Source organism: Orbicella franksi, chromosome 2 (genome assembly GCF_964199315.1).
Source record: "Orbicella franksi chromosome 2, jaOrbFran1.1, whole genome shotgun sequence".
Classification (NCBI taxonomy): domain Eukaryota; kingdom Metazoa; phylum Cnidaria; class Anthozoa; order Scleractinia; family Merulinidae; genus Orbicella; species Orbicella franksi.
Genome location: NC_138146.1, coordinates 37,860,124 through 37,881,092, shown reverse-complemented (window position 1 = coordinate 37,881,092; position 20,969 = coordinate 37,860,124). Strand labels below are relative to the sequence as shown.

The 20,969-nt window shown below is 39.3% G+C and overlaps 3 protein-coding genes across 3 annotated transcripts; 2 read left to right on the top strand and 1 right to left on the bottom strand.

The window, feature by feature from the left end:
• The first annotated feature begins 237 nt into the window (after positions 1-237).
• LOC145479777 (substance-K receptor-like) lies at positions 238-9,432 on the top strand. The gene is made up of 2 exons (XM_081458226.1): positions 238-690; positions 8,566-9,432. Exons 1-2 carry the CDS (start codon positions 478-480, stop codon positions 9,418-9,420), a joined length of 1,068 nt encoding a protein of 355 aa, XP_081314352.1. The 5' UTR covers positions 238-477; the 3' UTR covers positions 9,421-9,432.
• A 1,798-nt stretch (positions 9,433-11,230) lies between these two features.
• Positions 11,231-13,260, bottom strand: LOC145479782 (octopamine receptor beta-1R-like). The gene is made up of 2 exons (XM_081458231.1): positions 12,887-13,260; positions 11,231-12,490 (listed from the first exon to the last, which is right to left on the bottom strand). Exon 2 carries the CDS (start codon positions 12,143-12,145, stop codon positions 11,231-11,233), a length of 915 nt encoding a protein of 304 aa, XP_081314357.1. The 5' UTR covers positions 12,146-12,490; positions 12,887-13,260.
• A 1,926-nt stretch (positions 13,261-15,186) lies between these two features.
• On the top strand, positions 15,187-18,395 carry LOC145470102 (octopamine receptor beta-2R-like). Its single transcript, XM_081453937.1, has one exon. It carries the CDS (start codon positions 16,576-16,578, stop codon positions 17,593-17,595), a length of 1,020 nt encoding a protein of 339 aa, XP_081310063.1. The 5' UTR covers positions 15,187-16,575; the 3' UTR covers positions 17,596-18,395.
• The last annotated feature ends 2,574 nt before the right edge of the window (positions 18,396-20,969 follow it).

Below are 20,969 nucleotides of genomic sequence, written 5' to 3'. Positions count from 1 at the left end.
CCACACTAAACTATTTATTACACATTATTCCCTGCATATCTAGGAACTATACATATATTGTAAATAATTGTTAAAGCTTTAAAAAGCGGAATAAGAAATCAGATAATTGACATTTCTGTCTCTTTTCCTCTCATGTGTTTGATGTTTCCTCCCCTGGTTTCTGTGACAGATTATTTGGCTGAAAATAAGCCTCAAGTATAACTATATATCGCGTTAGTAATGGACATGGGGGCGGAATATAAAGTAAGCTAGTTATTTGCGCTTTCTTTTTCCTTTTTCGTGAAACTTGACAAGGAATGCTTCGATAATAATGTGACAATTCAGCACATCTTTTTTTCCTGTTTCGAACCGAAACCAAATTTGGTAAACCACGTGATCGAATGATCCTATTGGGTAGCCAGCTGGCCTCTGTGTAAGCAACAAACAGAACAGAACTCGTCGCTATAGGATTATTTCAAAGTCAGTCACCAAACAAAGATGAATAACAGCAGTGAAGGTGTTAACATGACCCTGGCTAGTTCACATGTGTGTTCCAGTACAACTGAGTCTGTCGTAATCACTTGGATCAAGATCGTACTTTATTTGCTGTTAGTGGTCTTAGCCTTGTGTGGCAATGTTCTGGTTATTTGGGTGGTTTACAAGTACAGACGTATGCATACAGCTCCAAACTGCCTTATCGTCAATATTGCTGTGAGTTGCACTTTTCATACTTAGTAATTTTGAATTAAGGTATCAGTAAGGAGAAAATTTGCAATTTTGCATAATTTTACTTTTTTAAACGGTTGGATAAATCATAAAGTAATCTTTAAGATAAAAAAAACTCCACGAAAAAATCTTATTTCTGCCGCTAGTTATTGCGCGAGAAAGATTGTTTTGCATATTAATTACTTAATTGAGAGTTGACAAGTTCTGTCAAATGAATTAATTATCGAGGCAAGAAGTCACATGACATCAAGATCATGCTGAGTTGACACGCGATTCGCGCGCCATAATCAGTGGCAGATGTCTTCAAAGAAGACAAAGCGATCTTGCCCGTTTTCATCGGCTAAAGGAAGGCCAAAGAAGGCGAAAAACACTTTCAACAAAGAGTGGGCCGCTAAATTAGCGGAAAGCGGCAAAGGGTTCGTTTTACAATCAAGAAAAATTGCTGGATGAACGTGACAACGATCGCGATCACGAAGCCAGCGAGCAAGCCAAAATGAGCGCAAGCCGCGCTAAAATACTGTCGCAAGAAACTGTCGAAGCAGAGGAGATTGACGACCCAGCTATTGTCATTTCTTCCAGTATCTTTGCCTTTGCATCAACATCAGTCGATGTAGTCCCGTTTACGACGTCCTCTCCAGCGTTTCCCTTTGTGCGCTTGCATTTTCTCGGGAACCTTCTACGGGCCTTCGGCATGTTAACAGTGGCATGGTCATAATTTTGAAGATTAGTCAACCGATACGTAAAATTTCGAACACTAATATAGTAAATCAAAAGATAATTTCACGTTTACTAACTTTGGAATTCTGACTTCACACATGAAAAAGCGGTTTATTCACTGGTGAATAATTTACCGCGCGCCGTCGCGGAAATTTGTACCTGTTCCATGTTAACTGTCACAGTCCTATTGTTATACAGAAAGTTGATTCCTCTGCGGTGTCTCCCTTGGTGCGATAATCTCTTAACACTTGGATGCCGCCGAATTTTATTTTTTCTCTGTTTCTCGAAAGTAAAAAATAGGCGAGTTGTACGTGCATTTCGAGTTCCAGGTCGGCAGCCCCTGGACCAAATTGGCTGAAATTCGGAGAGAATGTTGTCAGAACTATCGCCGACAAAACCGTGTCTGCGAATTCTGATTACTCTTTTCATTAAAAAGTTATGCCTTTTTTTCGCGGGTAGTCCTATTTTTTTCCCTTTTCTAACTTTATCCTCTTGTAAAATAATAACAAACGCATGTGCCAAAAATCTGAGACACAGTTTTTGAGGTCAATGTGTGAAGAAACGGATGCCATGTTAATCGTTTTCTCCGACCTAAATTTAGCGGGCGTATACCTTGATTTATAGGTTCGTGAAGCTTTGTAAATATATTCACATTTTCGAAACACGGTAAATTTTTACCGTTTTAAACGGGTCAGGTCATAATCTGTAGTTATTAAGCTTCCAGTAAATATAGTTTATATGGGTTTTTGTTAAAGCCACGAACGCTAGAGCGGACCGCGCGCGGATGGTCAAATGGGTTATACTGATACCTTAAAGTAATGGCAAGAAAAATAATATTGGAATCTTCGAAGCCTGCGTAGATTGGTGAGTAGATTAGTGAGAACCGAGTGGAGAAGGGAAGGGAGTGGAGCGACATCGTCCCAAGACATGGGGCACCCATCTTTCCTACATTTAAAAAAAAAGCGCCAAACGGTGAGGTTGGGAGTGTAGGGCTAAACTCATGCTTTTTCCAATTCGAAAATCTTGAAAGTCTCTTTCGAAATGTGAAATTATAGCTTAATTATGCGATAGAGGTCTTTTTCCGTGTTTACAGGGCCCATCTAAACACGTCAAACACGAGAGAGGTTGGGAAAATTCGAGACAGTTGCGCCAACCATCGACTCCGTCTCGGTTTGCATAACTTTCGGAAAATCTCTCCCTCCCCCTCCCGCTCCCCGAGTGTTAGGCTATGTAGACACGGAAGAAGTCCTCTACTGCTTTCACAAAATATTTCGCTAAAATAATTCGAAAACCGTGGTTACATACTGTCATCTAAGCACAGCCATCGATCAATGAGAGTGCGCGTGCTATCTTAAGAGTGACTTCTTGTAAATACTACGGATAGGCGTGCAAAATGCAAAAATCGAATTCCCTCAAACTTTTTCACAAGAAAGCCTTCTGGGAACTATTTAGGAAAATACAACTTTTAGTTCGTTTGGATTTATATTTTTCAAGTAAAGCGATTTTTTAATTTTCACCCTTGGAGAAGCCCTCGAACCACTGAAAAATGTGCTTCGTATTTGCGACTCGTGTAAGAAAACTAAAACAATTATCAAATCTATTTCAATATTACACAATTCAATGACCCTTCCTTTACAAAGTACAGTTATTAGAATTGGAAAAGATTCAAACCTGAATTTTTAAAAAAGTTTCAAATTTACCCTCCTAAACAGCATTATCAGAAAGCTCGATTTTGGCAAATTTCAACGGCAAAACTCCCTACCTGGTACATGGATTCCGCTGTAAATATGGTATTCTATAGAAAGAGTAAGGCTTCCTCTATCGTTCTGTGAAATAAAATTTTGGGGCAACTCAAACTACGAATTTAGACGACCGAAAATATTTACGGTACTCGCTTGAAGTTTATGACCTTTGAACTTACAGTTGTCTTCATGAATACAAGAGATAACCTAAACAACAGTTGGAATTTTAGCGTGAATGCGACCCTTTCTCCCATTTAAATGATTTATAGTTATTCTTTATCTTCTGTGGGCAATTTTATCGAAAGTAATATTTTTTTTTACGCGGAAAAGGAGTTCTAACTTGTTTATGAGTACGTGCGTACTTGTTTACTGTAGCGGAAATTTGTGGATATTAAAGTTACTCCATCTAAGTTCTATTTCGTGTGCTGCAAGGCGTTTCGTGTTCTCATTAAAACAAAATGGTATTGCCAAGTAGAAGGTTTTCTTCTCAGATTTTAAAACAACATATAGTTTTTGACTTACCGTCCACATGCATGGCTTGATTTACTCAGCAGCGTTACACCGGGTGTGATAGCGGTGAGATGGCGTGACGATAATTGACAAATCGCTTTTCGCGAATCCAATTCATCAAAAAATATGTATATATAATATCTTTCTTTGAGACTACTTGATAAAGACTCTTGTGAAATAAGTCTGCAAATTTTGAAACTCTCATTGCTGTGAAATAAAAAACCTGGATCTACTATTTCTATGCCACGGTCGTGTGATTCTCGAGTGTGGTATCACATGACAATAACAACTAAGAAATGGCCACCTGCAGTTATTCACAAATCGTTGGGGGCACGTGCGGTCCTAGAGTTACGAATCCCGCACATGTTCAATGTGTTTTAATTCGAAAATGTGACAGAGACATTCAAGGTGATTTGAAGGCTACTGATGTGAGCGATTCTTCTCTGGACGAAGCAAGGCTACTGTTAGCTAGAGCAGGTCAGTGTACTCGTAATTCAATTTTCTCTTTAGATCGAAAATATTGCGGAAGATTATCGAGAAAATACTGAGTGCTACGGTAACAGACAATCACCATGAGGCCCAATAAGGCGTGATTTCATGATACGCCAAATCAAAATCTTATGTCACTTTTCAATGTAGCTGATCGTGCAAAAGCGTAATAGTCTCTTGAGTTATATTGCGGCCCGGCCATTTACAAGTTTCTCCCACGAAAATGATCCCAATTACTAACCACGTGGAGAAGAGGGACTACAAGAGAAAAGTCAAGAGAAACTTTAAGGTAGTAACATATAAGGGAATTACAGAGATGACTGAAAAAATAATAATAATTTGTAGACCCCGCTTGCTATTATGAAAATCCGCGAATCTGATGACTTATGGCATTGTTGTCCTCTTGCTTGTTAAATAAGGTATAAAGGCACCTACCAGCATTGAATCCCATTCACTGAACAAAAACGCGGATGGCTCCTCTGCTTTCTTCTGTCGCCGAAACATTCCCACGTATCATTTAAATTGCGTAAGAAAGCGGAGTCTTATAATACTGCGTGACATTTTCTGTGATGCCTTTCTCAATGTTATCCAAGGGCTTACATCCCTGGGGTTACGTTGCTGTCGCATGGTTTTTCGAAACCCTTACCTTTAAAATAAACTTCCAGTAAACGCATATCACGCATTTTGTTTCCAAGGTTGTTTTGACGTGGATGAAGGTATTTTGAACACAACAGTATGCCCTCGTCATCGGGACCTATGGGGGATAAGGTGGCGTAGCAACAAAAAGAACTGTTCCTGTCCAGAGCAATGGATACAACATGAGAAGAACCAGAAAGGGGATCGTGGGATAAATCTGGTTCATAATAAAGTGTATTATCGTTTGTCTCACGATGTAGTCACTTGAGATGTAGATCGCGACGTCTTCAGGCAATAAAGTCGACTGATTGCACGGTATCATTTATATCACAAAGGTCGGCTGTGATTGGTGCATTTCGATCCTCGATCCTATTGGTCGATTGTTCCGACGAGTTGCTGTTCCCTCAGTGGTCCGCTGTTGTACTGTTCTCCTATCCTGTTGTTGTGTTTTTTGATCGTGGGCATCCATGCTTCAGGAATTTCAATTCCACTATCCCTGTTGATGTTATTAGGGTGAAGTCTTATGTGAATAGCTTCCTTGACCCTACGTGTGTACCAGTGAGGATCTCGATCAATAAACTTGACCTCATTCCAGATGGGATAGTGGCCGGTCTGGGTACGGACGAGTCGTATATCCCTGTCGTTGATCCTCTCCTGCATAGATCTCCCTGTTTCCCCGATGTAGACTTTGCCACACTCACAGGGAATCCTGTAGACAACACCATCTTGTAATTCTTGTTTAGCCGGGTTGACGGTGTCCTTGGGTCGCACTAAGTGTGACCGAAGTGTCGTGTCGGACTTGAAGACGGTGCGAATGCCTTGTTAACCGCGCGGCCATGGGCCGAGCGCGGTTCTAGGTTTACCCGTGGTTTATTTTTTTTTTTTTTGTCGGTGACCAGACGCAGACCTCCGCTCGGCCAAACTTTGAGTCACGCAACATGTGATTTTTTTCCGCCAGAAGCTGTTAAAACATAAATACACGGACAATTTTACCGATATTGTTTTCTTTTTTGTGGGTAAAATATATTTTCTTTTCGTTTTATCAAAGCGTTGGATTTAAAGGGAATAATAAATACGGTGAAAAAAGGTATTACGTCAGCCATGGAATGCGCTGACGTTGCAGCTTTCACTTTCGCTACGTGACAAATACGATCGTGTTTACTTTGCAAGTTTATTTCGGCAGAAGCGACGGTCATTAATTTATTTGTAATTTTGTGAGTATTTCTTGTGGTTTTACGCAAATGAAGTAAATCCTTTGACTGTTTCATCACAGCCAGTTCATAGATCGGAAGGAAAATTAAATATTTGCAAGCCAAGCAAAGAACGTGTCAGAACGTGCAAAGATTACGTCATTGGTAGGGAAATAACCACCGTACTAAAGATAGCCGTAGATAACGCAATTCTTGAATTATGTGACTCGTGTGACTTCTTTGCTAACCCTTAACTCAAGGGAAAAAACAATTAAATTTAATCGTGACTTTAAAGAAAGAAAGCGGTTTGTAATAGTGTTCGTATCTTCATACCCATACATATCCCGAAGAAAATTCCAGATTAAGACTATTACGTCATCGGAGATGTCACAACGGCTACGACTGATGGTGCGATAATAGAGTTTGTGTTGATCAAGTGCTGTGATGTCTACAGTAATCAATGAATCATCAAAGATTGCTTTGGAATATGCACTGCGTTGCGACTGTAGTACTAAGAAAACAGTTAAATTTTAAACGCGCGGTTATAAGATCTAACAGATCTTCTTGTTGTTCTAGGCAGCGGCGGAGAGACTCCGAAACTCCTTGGACATAAGGTAAAACGGCGGTGGATTTAAATTCCGCGTCGGGCTCTCTCCTTGGGGTTGTTCGTGCCTTTGTGATCTTCTGTACAAACGAGGAGGGATATCCGGTAGAAACAAGTACAGATACCCAGACCTCCGCCGTTTCTGAACACACCTCGAATATCTTTGCCACATTATCCAATTTTAACAAATTGAATATGTGCGGGATTCGAAACCCTAGGACCGCACGTGACGCACATGCCACAGACGATTTGAGAATAACTGCAGGTGGCCATTTTTTAGTTGTTATAGGCCCTTTGCAGCTGGGGTCACGTGACCACATTTTTTCTTAAAAAATTTTCTATTATGGGCTATAACTTGAATGAAAGAATGCCAGAAATGGAAAGAGCATACTGAAAATACCAAAATGGCCAAGTTTGAGGCCCCCGTCTATAAAGAATGAGATTTTACGACGGTCTGAATTTTTAAAAAATAAGAAGATTTGTATGGAAAAAGTTGTTGGAGAGAAAGGCCTTACTCTCCAGCAACAATTTCCATACAAATCCTCTAAATTTTCTGAAAATTCAAACTGTCGTATAAACTTACTCTTTAGTACAAGGGACCTCAAACTTGGCTATTCTAGTATTTTTTATATGCTCTTTCCATTTCTGGCATACTTTCAGTTATAGCCCATAATAGAAATTTTTAAAAGAAAAGATGCGGTCACGTGACCCCAGCTGCAAAGGGCCTATTGTCATGTGATGCCACACTCGAGGATCACACGACCGCGGCATAAAAATAGTAGATCCAGGTTCTTCATTTCACTGTAATGAGAGTTTCAAAAAATTTTGTAGACTTATTTCACAAGAGTCTTTATCAAGTAGTCTCGAAGCATTATCGTGTCAAAAGATATAATAAATATATTTTGATGAATTCGATTTGCAAAACGCGATTTGTCAATTATCGTCACGCCATCTCACCGCTATCACACCCGGTGTAACGCTGCTGAGTAAATCAAGCCATGCATGTGGACGGTAAGTCAAAAACTATATGTTGTTTTAAAATCTGAGAAGAAAACCTTCTACTTGGCAATACCATTTTGATTTAATGAGAACACGAAACGCCTTGCAGCACACGAAATAGAACTTAGATGGAATAACTTTAATATCCACAAATTTCTGCTTCAGTAAACAAATACGCACGTACTCATAAACAAGTTAGAACTCCTTTTCCGCGTAAAAAAAAATATTACTTTCGATAAAATTGCCCACAGAAGATAAAGAATAACTATAAATCATTTAAATGGGAGAAAGGGTCGCATTCACGCTAAAATTCCAACTGTTGTTTAGGTTATCTCTTGTATTCATGAAGACAACTGTAAGTTCAAAGGTCATAAACTTCAAGCGAGTACCGTAAATATTTTCGGTCGTCTAAATTCGCAGTTTAAGTTGCCCCAAAATTTTATTTCACAGAACGATAGAGGAAGCCTTACTCTTTCTATAGAATACCATATTTACAGCGGAATCCATGTACCAGGTAGGGAGTTTTGCCGTTGAAATTTGCCAAAATCGAGCTTTCTGATAATGCTGTTTAGGAGGGTAAATTTGAATTTTTTAAAAAAATTTTAGGTTTGAATCTTTTCCAATTCTAATAACTGTACTTTGTAAAGGAGGGTCATTGAATTGTGTAATATCAAAATAGATTTGATAATTGTTTTAGTTTTCTTACGCGAGTCGCAAATACGAAGCACATTTTTCAGTGGTTCGAGGGCTTCTCCAAGGGTGAAAATTAAAAAATCGCTTTACTTGAAAAATATAAATCCAAACGAACTAAAAGTTGTATTTTCCTAAATAGTTCTCAGAAGGCTTTCTTGTGAAAAAGTTTGAGGGAATTCGATTTTTGCACTTTGCACACCTATCCGTAGTATTCACAGGAAGTCACTCTTAAATATTTTATAAAGGTTGATGTTAGCATCCCAGCAATGTTCAATTTCAGGTTGGTGATCTTTTGATGGCTACTGTGATCATGATCCCCCAGGCAGTCAGCATGCTTCGAGATACGCACTCATGGGTGAATGACGGTCCGTTTGGTCAGATATCCTGCAAATTGTTCATGTTCTCGCAAGCATTATCAATAGCCTCTTCGATATTCTCTCTCACGGTGCTGGCATTTGAGCGTTTCTTTGTGGTTGTGTTCCCATTGTGGAATATTATCACAATTAAAGGCACATTACGTTCGATCATTGTCATCTGGGTGGCCACCTTTGCATTATCATCACCATTACTCTATGCTGCAAAAGTGCGCCTCAACGATGCCGTTGCATTCTGCATGGAAGATTGGGCTCCGGCTTTTAATCCTAAAAGAGCACAGGCAATCTACACGATCGTGTCTTTTGTCTTTCTGTACGCCTTACCGTTGTTAATCATTGCTGTGTTATATTCAGTAATCGCTGCCAAAGTCTGGAGTAGGCGCACACCAGGAAACACGGCCCTGGCAAACCGTCGAGTGTTACAAGAGTATAGGAAAAACGTGCTGAAGATGTCTGTAGCTGTGGTCCTGGCCTTTGCATTTTGCTGGTTCCTGATGCACCTGAATATGTTGTTGATAGATTTTAGCGATTTATTCGAGGCTTGTGGCATCCCTAAATGGCTTCAAACCACGGGTTTTTTGCTTGGCCACTCAAACAGTGCCATCAATTGCTGCATATACCCGATATTTAGTCAAGGATATCGTAAGGGCTTTAAACAGAGTCTGAAGTCTCTATTTTGGAGACATGCCAGACCCACCCCAGAAAACCAGGACCAAGAGAGAGCCCCAGATGTCCCACTGGAAGGTCAGGTGGTAAACTGAGTTATGTCCGCCCTCAAAGGAGCTAAATGGAGTAGCTTAAAATGTAACCGAAAGCTTCTAACTTTCTCTCTATTTAGACTTTCCTTTCCTGTGTCCTCGCTTCAATATTCAGTGTATATAAGCTAATGTTCAGTGAATCAGCAGGAAAAATATCCTTCAATCTTTTCTCCTTCGAGTTAAAAGTTTAGTTTCTGTATCAAACATCCCCGGCCCTTTTATATTTCTTTTCTTTTCTTTGTTTGAGTTACTAACGTAGGTAACCCGTACTGCAATTAACGTAAGTAGCTGTAAGTAACTGTAAGTAGCTGTATGTTCTTGCAAGTATTGTTAGTATTGAATTGTTAGTAGACTAAATATGCGCGAAGCGCACGGCCCATAAATCGAAGGGCCGAAAACGAGGATCCGAAATTTACAGAACGGACCGAGAAGACGAGGTTAGTAAGATATCTATTATATTATATCTCTACTGTGTGTTTGACGGGTTCGGGAACGATTTCTATTCACGCAGAACGGCTTCAAATTTCTGACGCACCTCGAAAGCAAAACGAGTCAAGTTAATGTAAATATTGTACTGCATGTAAGAAGGATAAATGAAGTTGTCAGTGGCATAAATAGCCCCCACGTATTGAAAGTAATGTAAGTAATTAAGATTTGCCCCACGGCTAAAGCAACACTGTACATATACTAGCGGGAATCGTTGCTCGCTGCTCGCTTTAAGGACCTTCACATCATATTTCTAACTAAGTGGCGACCATTTTTAATTTCAACTTCGATTAATTGGTTATTTGGTGCGAAAACCTCTCTCAGTATCTACTTGCTGTTGTTGTTTTCAAGTTTTTGAATACTTCCAGATCTTTTTGCCATAAAAAGTGTTGACGTTACGTCCATTATAATTCATATGAGCAAAAAATTATTTCCGAAAGCAAAGGTACAGTGGGAAACAAATTAGTAAATTTGATTTGGTAACATCCACAGATCTCAGACAATATTTATTTACCTTTTCATGAGCTTTTGTTGTGATCAGCTTTACAACATTATTAAATTCGCTGTAACTCGAAACTGCTAAAAAATACAAAAGACTGCAATAAGTAACTGCACTCAGTTTTACCGTTATACAAAACCTATATTCGTTTAAAACACCTACATTAATTAACATTCCGACAACTTTAACAAGGCTAACATGATGGCATCTCTACGAGTTTTAAAATAGCATCTCTAATCCTCCGTAGGAAAGAAGATGGCGATTGGTACATTTACCCATCGTTCTTAACGCACGAAAACCTTAACAACTTTCATAAAAACGTACAGAAGAGTTACAAAGCCTTCAAACCTAGCATAAACAATGTCCTTCGTACAGGAACAAAAATTGAAAAAATCTAGCTTTCTTTGTGCCTTACAGGCTGTGTTAGGTTCGCAAGGTATTGTGGTAAAATGTACAGCCGCCATCTTTTTTCCTACGGTGGATTAATGCAGCAAGGATAATAAAAAGAGTTTTAAGAAGCTTCAAACGGTTTTAGTAATTACGGTAAACAAGCTGTTTTCAGCCTGATCAAAGTGTTATATAGCAAAGAAGTATTGACAAACTCGTGGCCGATAAAAAAACACATTTTCCGATTTTCCGAACATTTTACGTGACTATACTAGCTATTTCGTATGATTCAGTTATCGCAGGCCTCTCTATTATTCTAATAGCTAATTATTTAGCATGCAGTTCCATATTCTGGGAATTCTTAACTCTGGCGAACTCGGGTAGAATTTCAGCTTAGTGTTTGTGTCGCATTAATTCTCGAAGTTGCCTTGGTTCAAAGCTTCAAAAAAGGTTGAACAACTCTCTTCGAAAAGGCCGATTGACCCAGCCATAAATAAACACTTTGCTTGCCAACGCCACTGCCGTAGAAAACCGTAAAATACGTGAGCCAATGAGGGTCAGGTGGAGTGATAACAACTGGTCGATTACGAAAATGATTGACGGGGGAAGCCAACTAACTACAAACACGATTGAAATGACGAGGAACGTTTTAGTAAGACGGTACTTTTTCGTGCTGTTTAAAAACTCCACGTTTGCTTCGATGACGCCAGAATTACCCCTGACGCGAGAAATGCTACGGACACGAAGACTGCTCCTGCGGATGGCACCGTAAATGACGCGATAACAATAAAAAGTTAAAAACGTGGGAATAATCTTGAGCAACAAGATGCATGTATTCCAAACGGATTGTTGGAGGTCTTGATTGTAGGTAATCCAGCAACCTAGATACTCGTAACTGAAAGTATAGTCAGCCCAACCCGCCATTACGGGTAACCCAGCAAATAGGGACGACCCGATCCAGATACAAATTGAAATGGTCAAAGTATATCCAGGGGTAAATGTTTCGTTGCATTCGAGTGGTTTAAGAAACCTGTAATAACGTTGGATGGCGATGAAACACAGAGTACAGATGGATGCGTATTTAGCAAAATCGTTGAAAAATGCGTCGACAGAACAGGTCGCTTTGCCAAACATCCAACCCGGCCCGCCTATAAACACGCAAATGGTTAAAGGCAGCGGAATAACCGCTGTCAGAATATCTAACAAAGCTAAACTTATTACAAAGTCATTTGTTGGATGCAAAATCCAACGGTGCTTATACACTATGACACAAACTATAATATTACCTAGCACGGCTACTGTTGTAAATAATCCCAAAACAAACGCTTGTACAATGTCTGCCTCCTCAGCAGTCATCTTGTGAAAGGCTGCGGAATGGCTTCTCTGTTCAGTTAGTTCCTGCCTGTTAACCGCGACACTGAGTGGCAAAACGTTTAAAAACAGAACACCATAAACAAAAGTTTTCCTCGGTTTTGTACGTCACTAGTGCAAAAAGCTTCAGTCTATAAACCCCGTCCTTGCTTTATCATTTTCGGTTAGTGATATATTCAGTTCCATTTCATCAAGACAGCTGTTTCCTTTTTTGCGTCCTCCACTATATCTGTCAGATAATCTACACGAGGCACTGAAAAACTTGCATCGGGATGACTCGACAAAACTGCAAATTCGCTGCACAAAACCTACCACTTGCCTTTTGTTGGTCTGAAAATAGACGGGTATCAAAAGACATAATATAAGTTGCAGAAAAATGGCCTTGTTTCTGATGAAAATATTGGACGAGGACGACACGGTGGGAGTAATCGAAAACAAAACTGAAGCTTCTGCTCTTTCAAAAAATGCAAATGCTCCTTTTTTATTACCGTAAATGAACGATTAAGGGCTTTTGTGTCGTTAATTTTGCAGTGTCTTTTCGCTTTTCGAGAACTGTTGTCTTGCTTGAGTTCATTTCTACACGAGCATTTGATTTTAAGAATATAATTTCAAATTTCACTTCAATTATCATATTCGGGCCACTTTGCAGTTTCATGTGACATTTCAAAAACATTTTGATCGTATTGTAAAACAAGAATAATCCCTGGCAACAAAATAAGAATATACCTTTTTACCGCAGGATCTGTACGCCGTTTCTGAAGTACCAGCTTATTGGAACAACTTTCGCGAGGAAGTTAATTCTTCTTCCTAGCCTCTTGGTAAATAGAAGTTGAGCAGCCTATCGGCCACCTTTCTTTAAACGGCTTGACGTTTAAAGGATCCAATTCGTAGTTATATAACTTTACTTTGTTTTGTGAAACTTCCCTATTTACCCCACGTGATAGAAACAGGTGTGGGTAATCGCTTTACCGTGATGTTTGACGTACGGTAGTTAATATACTAATTTCACCAGCCAATGAACGTCATTTATAGGACTCAAAGAAACAGTTGTCACAACCCTTGTTGGTGAATATTCCCCATTAAGTTGACGGGTTCTTCGCCAAAATAATGTAAGTGTGGATAAATCGGTCAGGACGCGCGTACACATAAAGTTAGAGACAAAAGGCGCAAGCCATGAAATTAAACCGCACGTGTTCACTCTAAAAACGCATTTCAGAGCTCCTTCTTACATTGTACCTCTAATTTAAAGGATTCGTCCTCTGGTTAACTAAGAAGCCAAAACGTTCTTCTGAATTATATTGCTCTAAAATTTAATAAGAAAATTAATGCTTCTATTTTAAGCATTGCCGGTTTTAATTTGCTAAGCGTGCATTTCTGTTCCCCACCGGCGACCAGCTGGCGTACAAAGGAAATTCAAATTGCTTAATTATTTGCCTTAGCAGCATTCTAAATTTTAGGTTTACTAGCAGACTTCATCATCTCTTTGACGCAGTCTCTCCTACTTCTCTGTCTGTTACTTTTGGTAATGTCCAGGTATACGAAGACTGAGTCTTTTCAACTATTTTCGCCACATTATATATATTGGGCATTCAGAACAGGAAAAAAAGGCATCTTCAGCGAAACAGGGTGAATTTTTATTCCGCATTACTGTAATACTGCGCTTAAGAGTTGAAGACGTTATTCGGCTACTACTTGTCATTGTTGAAATAATACTTCTCGAAGTAAACGTATAACTTGCGCAAATTACGCAAAAATTCCGTGAGCTGGAATAGAAGAAACTATTTTAGCTTATTCTGTTTCTTTTTTTAGTTCTCGGTACCAGAGAGGCCATACAGATTGAATCTTGCTCTCTCGTGAATGTTTTGGGTCTTTGTTCTTTCTTTAATTAGAACAACAGACATTCGGACTTTTCCTTTTAGAAATTATGTAGGCAACTTTCGTCGCCCGATATAAAACACATGTCCATCTTACCTCTTAGTCCCAGGTTTACCAATATTAAGCGGCGGGAGACTGGGTAACACATGAGAGCAAAAGTCCTGTGCGTCTAGTATCTTTTACCAGAAGCAAGACACTATGATCGGCCAAAAGATTGTTTCGGGGTGGTATGCGATCAGCTCATAACAAGGTCAAGATTTTCCGTCCACACTACGCTGGAGAAATTTGAAAACGCAACAATCACCGGTCATTTTGGAATTGTGTTTGAAGACTACCGCACAGAAACCACATGATAATCGTGACGTCATCATATCGTTTTCAGAAAGCTTCGTTTTCAAAACGTTTTCCGTCCACACCAAAACGCGAAACCGGCGTTTTTAAATTCCTCCGGTTTGAGTAGCCTTTTTGAAAAGCTCCGTTTTTGTCAGTAGGGATTAGTGACTGGACGGTAGGCCTAACCGTAGAAATAAAGCTGTGTTTTCAAACTTCACCAGCGTAGTGTAGACGGGGCTTTAACTGTTTACAACGATTTTTGACCTTTTTCGTTATATTATGTGCGATTTTTGTACACGGACTACAATATCAACCAAAATAGGGTATTAAAGGGAAACTAGAAGCAGAAATAAAATGGTAGAAAATTAGACAAGTGAAGATTTACTACTTACAAAAATGGTGGTCTATATATAATCAAAAAACAGCTGCAAGACCAAAGAAAGTGAATTTACATGTTAATGACAAGAATCGCACGCAAATGATTCTTACGTACGAAACTTTTAGGTTGTTATTTACGGCCCCCTTATTTTTCATGTTTAAACAATTTTTCCTTGTGCATATGGGCTGTTACTTGTTCCATGTAATGAAAAACTAGTTCATGGACACAAAAAGCTTAAAGTTTCTTTCTCATAAAAATTGCGGAGAACCTTCCTTGAAATGACTTGAAAACGTAAGAAGTTTTGGCGCAAAAGTTTATTGTTTCGTCTTTCAAGAAGAAAATTAATCAATTTAAATGTCAAAAAGTTAAACCCATTCATTATCGAAGACACAGCTAAAAAGGAAGTCATTAGAAAAATCCAATTTTTGACCCCGCCTCTTTTACTATCGCGACAAGTAAACGCCAAAACATTTGTGACAAGAATGAAAGCTAAAACAGTTAGCTAGTAACCACTATTTAATTTTCCACTCTTCTTTGGTCCTTTTTCGTTGCATTGAATTTGATTAAGTATAATTGTTAGGCATATAAAGGATATCAAGTATTCCGGCAAGACCCAAACACTCTATACGGTACACAATTGTTGTCGCCGAGTAGGCTGCTTCCTTTGAATTCCAAGCGGAACAAAACCTTGATTATTTGCCTCGTGTGGTTTTTATTTCCTAATCAAGGTTTGTTCCCAGCGGGAATACTGGTTGAGCGATATCACGAGTGTACGACACAAGCGCCCTCCTTTTTTATCACATCACGTCCTACGTTTTTCTTCTGCAAAGCATTGGCCCTTTTAATGCTTTAGCTTATTTTGGTTATAAAATTGTAAAAACATTTTTAGACAAAACATATATATCTTTGAGCTTGCAATCGACTGTGAGACATCCGCTTCCGTGTATGAAACTGTTGTTAATCGAATGAAGTGCAGGATATTTGCTAATTTTATTACGAAAGGTCTTTTATCTCACACAGTAAGACCCCTGTGAAACGAACAGGGGGAACTGAGAGGAGGGGGCTTTCACTCGATTGCTTTCCCTGGGGGCCCTTAATCGTAACGCAAGTCTGTTAGTAGTCATGGGAATAGGCCAGTTAATGAGATTAACGATTAATTTTCTTACATTCATTCTGTTGTTGAAGAGAAATGCGAACCGAATGCGAACTGGCATTTTGTGCTAAAAATTGTCCAACTAGCTACCATTTCCGATTCATGCTGAAAAGTCACTTTTCCGTTCGAAGTGAAGAAATAGTTGACGTCTAAACGGAACGGACTGAATGGGGGGCAATATGCGCGATGACGCAACTTGCAATGTCCTTGGGTTTAATGTCCGCGAAAATGGATTGTAAAAAGTCTGTTTGGCGTAGAAACATACAACAAGTCCTGCGGGAAATAAAAAAAAAAACAATTGCGTCAGGAGGCAAAGATATCAAGCCTTTGACGGAAGAAGCTGTCAATTGCGACTTTTCTTCAAGTGCTGCAGAAAAAACAAATAGTTCGGCTGTTAAAACATTAATCGGCCTTTTAAGTATTCAGACAAAAGCTGGCGCCGCCAAATCAACATCACTAACGGAGAATGAAGCCTGTACTACACCGCTTTCAATGTATGGAAAACTTCTTTTGTTTTCGATTATGAAGAGCAAACAGTAGGGTAGAGAAAACTGACTGAGGCCATTGGAGAACGTTTCCTAAATAGCGACAACAATATTCTTAGTTGAAGGTAAGAGATTGCCAACTACACAGGTGCTCTGAACTGTGTGATCTTCAAAGAAAAATCTAGGGAAAATGTTCAGCAACAACACAACTTTTGGCGAAGAAAACCAAACTGATTCTACATTTTTGGCGACAAATCAGCTTTGTTCGCTATTGAAACAAGTGCAAACTGGAGACGACATCACGTTTGCGGAATTTAGAGCGGTGTGCGCTTTCATCTCGTCTGCGAACGCTTTCTTTGCTGTTCTAGCTATACTTAGTAACTGTGTGATCATTGCAGCTTTTTATCGATTTGTCTCATTGAGAACACCATCCAACCTGCTCTTGCTTGGTTTGTCGTTTTGTGACTTGTTCGTCGGCTTAGTTACTCAACCTTTGTTTGTGGCTGAAACAGCTTTAGTCGCCGCTAATTCAGGCGTAGCTTGCACACTCAAAGATTTGTATGTAATATTCTTGTTCTCGTTTTCGTCCGCTTCTGTACTTCACGTTTGTGTATCTAGTATCGAGCGTTCCGTTGCTATATTTTACCCTTTTAAACATCAGTTCTTTGTAACGAAGAGGAATGCTGTGGTAGCTCTGACGGGTTTTTGGATTTCATGGGCGTTGTTAACCATTTTCACTCGACGCGAGCATGGAGGAGGCCTCATAGGCTACTCGCGCATGGCGTTTGTTATCTTCAGCGCTTTGGTGGTGTTTGTGATGAACGTCCGGCTATTTGTAGAAGCTCGGGCCCATTCAAGACAGATTCAAGACTCTACAGTACAATCGTGGTCACCATCGCAAGAAGAAATCAACGAGAGATCAAGACCTGCCAGAGAAAAAGCCGCCCGGGACAACAAAGCCGCCAAGACAACTTTCCTCATCATTGGTATCATGATTTTGTGCAATTTGCCGCTCATAACAACATTCACTGCGCGCAAGTTTTACAATGTGCGTGGACGAGTGGCCACTTTGCTTTGGTTTACTGCAAACTCGATTGTTCTCTTGCCTGCCGTACTGAATCCCGTAACTTACTTTTGGCGCAAAAGAGAGTTCAGAACTTGCGTGAAGAGAATGTTTGGTTGGCAAAATGCTGTTGGAATTCAGGAGTAACTAACAACGGTGTAACTCAAAACCGAAGAAAATAAACTTGGCCATGTTTAGGCACCGGTAAGCGCTGAACTCAAACCGAACAAGGCGTTTCCTAACTTTAGATTATATTCCTCTTCTCGCGCAGTGATAAGCCGAAATCCTCAGGTTAGAAATGTAAATGTAAATCTTATTGATAGTGGTCATGCACTTAGCTATACATGCACTAAGCTTACGGCTAGTTTACAGGCATGCCACTGAAACAAAGGAAACAAATATTTCAAATAAAGGTAACATAGTTATAAAGGAGGCAGACCAGTTTGCTATTTACAAAGGTTGACCGAGGATTTGAACTCGGGACTACGTACCGAGAAACAAATCCAGCTAGTGGCAGGGTGGAGACCTTGAACCTCCGGACTACACAGATTTGTACAGCCACCATATAACAGCCTTGTCATGCACAGCTCCTTTCTGTATAAGATTGCCCACATGTGGAACCAGTTACCAGCTATCACCAAATCCTCGACCAATTTGACACAATTTTAGTTCTCGTTTGAATGGTGTGGAGTTTACAGGGTGCCAGTGTATGAACTGTATTTTCTAACTCAAATTTTTAATATTAGGACTAGTTGCTGTTAGGAATATTTGATATTTTAATTCTGATTTCATCTCAGCGAATATAGTAATTGTAAGTAGTAATGCTATTGTAAATAGTCGTGTTGTTAGGAATATTTGATATTTTAATTCTGATTTTATCTTAGCGAATATAGTAATTGTAAGTAGTAATGCTATTGTAAATAGTCGTGCTGTTGGGAATATTTTATATTTTAATTCTGATTTTATCTTAGCGAATATAGTAATTGTAAGTAGTAATGCTATTGTAAATAGTCGCGCTGTTAGGAATATTTTATATTTTAATTCTGATTTTATCTTAGCGAATATAGTAATTGTAAGTAGTAATGCTATTGTAAATAGTCGCGCTGTTAGGAATATTTTATATTTTAATTCTGAATTTATCTTAGCGAATATGGTAACTGTAAGTAGTAATGTTATTGTAAATAGTCGTGCGTTTTTGTCATGAGCCCCTGGCTCGGGAGATTGGATAACCACTCCCCACGTTTACGACTTAAAATAAAGTTACCTTACCTTACCTTACAACACCAGCGCCCTAAACCACTTGGCCACGCTGCCTCACTAAAATGGTAATAGTTAGACCGCAGCTAATCATAGCGTGACTCGCTGAAGATATATGACAAAAAATATCTTAGATGAAGGTAACAGATATGATTAAAAACTGGATCATTGTATAATGCCAATTCAAGAGTTTTCGTTAGCTCAGTCATCATGGTATATGAGCCATTGTACTACGCTCTTCAAATATGTTAAGCGTATGCGCAATGTTTTTGGGTGCTTTTATTTCTATTTCATTTAGTTTTTTATAATTCCCGGGATAATTTGATTGCGTTTTTAATAAGACAATTGTAGAATATGAGATGATTATAGCCAACTCGGCGCTAGGCGCCTCATTGGCTATCTACCATCTCATATTCAACGCGCGCTCGTGGAATAATTGTCAGCAGGAGCCATAATCGGGGACGGAGATCGTAAGCGCGCGCTATTTCTAGTATTGGGGCTGTCCCTATGATATGGGACAATTTTTCTATTTTTAGAACAAATTGCACCATCATGTGCGGCACACGCGCATACATGCTGCGTGGATTTTTGCGGATATAGCGCGGGGAAATGGCGTCCAAATTCCCGAAATGTTCGATGCTTTTGGCCCACAAATCAATACGTTCATGTCTGTTGGAATTTTGCTTCAGTATTTTCGTCGTAAGCTGCTCCAGTTAGAGTGAAGTAAGACAGTGCCGAATTTAGTTATGTCCCGCTTTATATCGCTGACCAAGTTGTGTTCCGCTGCTTCTTTTACAAGAGCTCCACATTACTCCACTCTAAGTTTCACATATAACGAAGATTAACAGCTTTTCCATAACACAACAAAAAACCAGTTGGATATATTTGGATATAGCACCGTTTCAGGACTTCAAAGTTTCCGTCCTCTTACCACACGCTTGCGAGGATTTCGCCAGTCTATCTCGACCGAAAAGTAAAACAAAGTAAAAAAGTAAGTAAAACAAAGCGGCGTCGACAAAACCAGGATCGGACCGGACCGGATCACGGATCGGATCACGGACTGGATCACGGATCGGATCACGGATCGGATCACAGAAAAAAAAAAAGTTTTAAACAAAAAAAAAATCCAAAAAAAAATCAAATCGTTTATAAGATAATAATAAATAAAAAATAAAAGTGGAAAACTAAAATGTGTTAAATGAAAATAAGAATCCCGAATTTAACGCAATGACATGTTAATTACAGAGAATGACAAGAGGTCATTTAAAAAGCCACATAAGCGCCTAATTTACGACGAATTTAAATTGTAATGAACAGGCAGATGTAGTTATATTTTAACGTTAGTTGGCTCGAAGCTTGCGTGAACCTCCCATTCTCGTTTTTGAAATTGTTGTTAGTATTAGTGGCTAATTCTCTGCTACATTTTCGTGTCAGATATGAGCGTTATAATTGGCGTTACAGTTAATGAGAAAACTTACGTACGAAAGCTTAAGGACATGACTTGCTTTAACGGAGCTACGTCACGATTTGCGCACCTTCAAAAAACTAGCCTAGTTTTCAAGTTCGTCATTTGCAGTCCTCGTTAATCTTTGCCATCCTTAACGATCCTCATTCTGTTTTGATAGTGTTCTTGACTCTTAAGTGTTTTCTATCCTAGAACACGATCATTTTAAGGTTTTATTCTATTTAAAGGCAACTCTTTACGACCCTAAAAATGACTCTAAAAATCGTGACGCAACTCCTAAAATGTTGTTTATTCTCGGGTTGCGTTATCGTTCACACTATCGAACCCACGACCTCTGCGATACCGGTGCAGTGCTCTACCAACTGAGCTATTAAGCTAACTGGGAGCTGGTCACACAGAAAGATATGAAGACATGATTGATCATCGCAATCAAAACCGAACAGCCTGAAAAAAATTCATCTGTGACCAGTTCCCAGTTGGCTTGATATTATAAAAAAATGAAGGAATATCACACCTGAATTAAATAAAACGTTCTGCTCACAGTAGTCACTCTAGTGTAATTTGCTCAACAAAATTTTGCATTTTGAGTCTTGAATTTTGAATTTTTTTTTCCTTGATCCGATTTGTGATCCGGTCCGTAATCCCGTCCGATCCAGATTTTGTCGACGCCGTAAAACAAAGTAATTGCAAGTTTGAGTTTCGCCTGAATTGTAAGCAACGCTTGATGCTTTATTAAGGCCCAATAAGGGACAATAAATTTTATGCCTGTAGATGCTGCTCAGTTTTGTTTGTGTAAAAA